The 794-nt window shown below is 40.6% G+C and overlaps 1 protein-coding gene across 5 annotated transcripts in view; it reads right to left on the bottom strand.

Moving 5' to 3' along the window:
- spire1a (spire-type actin nucleation factor 1a) overlaps nucleotides 1-794 on the bottom strand; it is a 31,847-nt gene that overhangs the window by 4,493 nt on the left and 26,560 nt on the right. For 3 of the 5 annotated variants that reach the window (XM_032535036.1, XM_032535038.1, XM_032535039.1), the window contains one exon: nucleotides 685-708. The exons of the other annotated variants lie outside the window; for them this stretch is intronic. In XM_032535036.1, coding sequence (XP_032390927.1) covers nucleotides 685-708 — 24 coding nt within the window. The remainder of the gene's footprint in view (nucleotides 1-684; nucleotides 709-794) is intronic. 5 annotated transcript variants of the gene reach the window in all.

Below are 794 nucleotides of genomic sequence, written 5' to 3'. Positions count from 1 at the left end.
AGCTCGGCTACAAGGGTATAGTTAATGAGCAGCCTTACTCGACGCCAGAGTAACTCGCTTAGAAAGAACAAATGTTTCACCTTCTGTTCCTGAGTATGACTTTTAAGAATGGCCAGAAAAGCGTTTTAGCAAAACATAATGTCACAGTGAACTTGACTTTTTGGATGTACAATGTCATTACTTCATCATCTTGACCTATTAGACATTAGCTTAAGAATTCTTGAGTTGTGGCCAAAAACACTTTTTGTGATGTCACAATGACCCTGACCTTTGACCTCCAAAATCTAATCAGTTCACCCTTGAGTCCAAGTGGATGTCGGCCCCTATTTGAAAAAATAAATCCCTACAGATGGTCTTAAGAGATCACCTTTACAAGAATAAGACAGACAAAACATAATGCCATTGGCCATGGCTGTCGCAGAGATGTAAAAAAAAAAAAAATCATCTGACAGCAGTGTTCAATGAGAAAGCAGTCTTCATATCTCATGGCAGGATAGCAAGATCAGCCAGCCGGTGTCTAGGTTGGATGCTGCCAACCTACATCTTACACATACTTGCTAGTCTTCCCCTCTCTCCTGTTTCTTTCCTAATCTGTCCCGCTCTGGTTTTCTAATACTATAAAGAAAAAAATGTTAAAATGGGTTGATGGTGATGGATAGACAGACAGAAGGTTGACAAAGTTACCTTGGTGCTGGGATCCGGCATTTGCTGCAGCATTATATAAAATAGGAAATGACTGCACGTAAGTCTTTGGGGTTAGACAGCTATCCAGTGTAAACATTTTAATGGGGGGG

The sequence above is a fragment of the Etheostoma spectabile genome, chromosome 14 (assembly GCF_008692095.1).
Source record: "Etheostoma spectabile isolate EspeVRDwgs_2016 chromosome 14, UIUC_Espe_1.0, whole genome shotgun sequence".
Classification (NCBI taxonomy): Eukaryota; Metazoa; Chordata; class Actinopteri; order Perciformes; family Percidae; genus Etheostoma; species Etheostoma spectabile.
The sequence above is the reverse complement of the archived record's forward strand: the minus strand, read 5'-3'. Positions and strand labels throughout refer to the sequence as shown.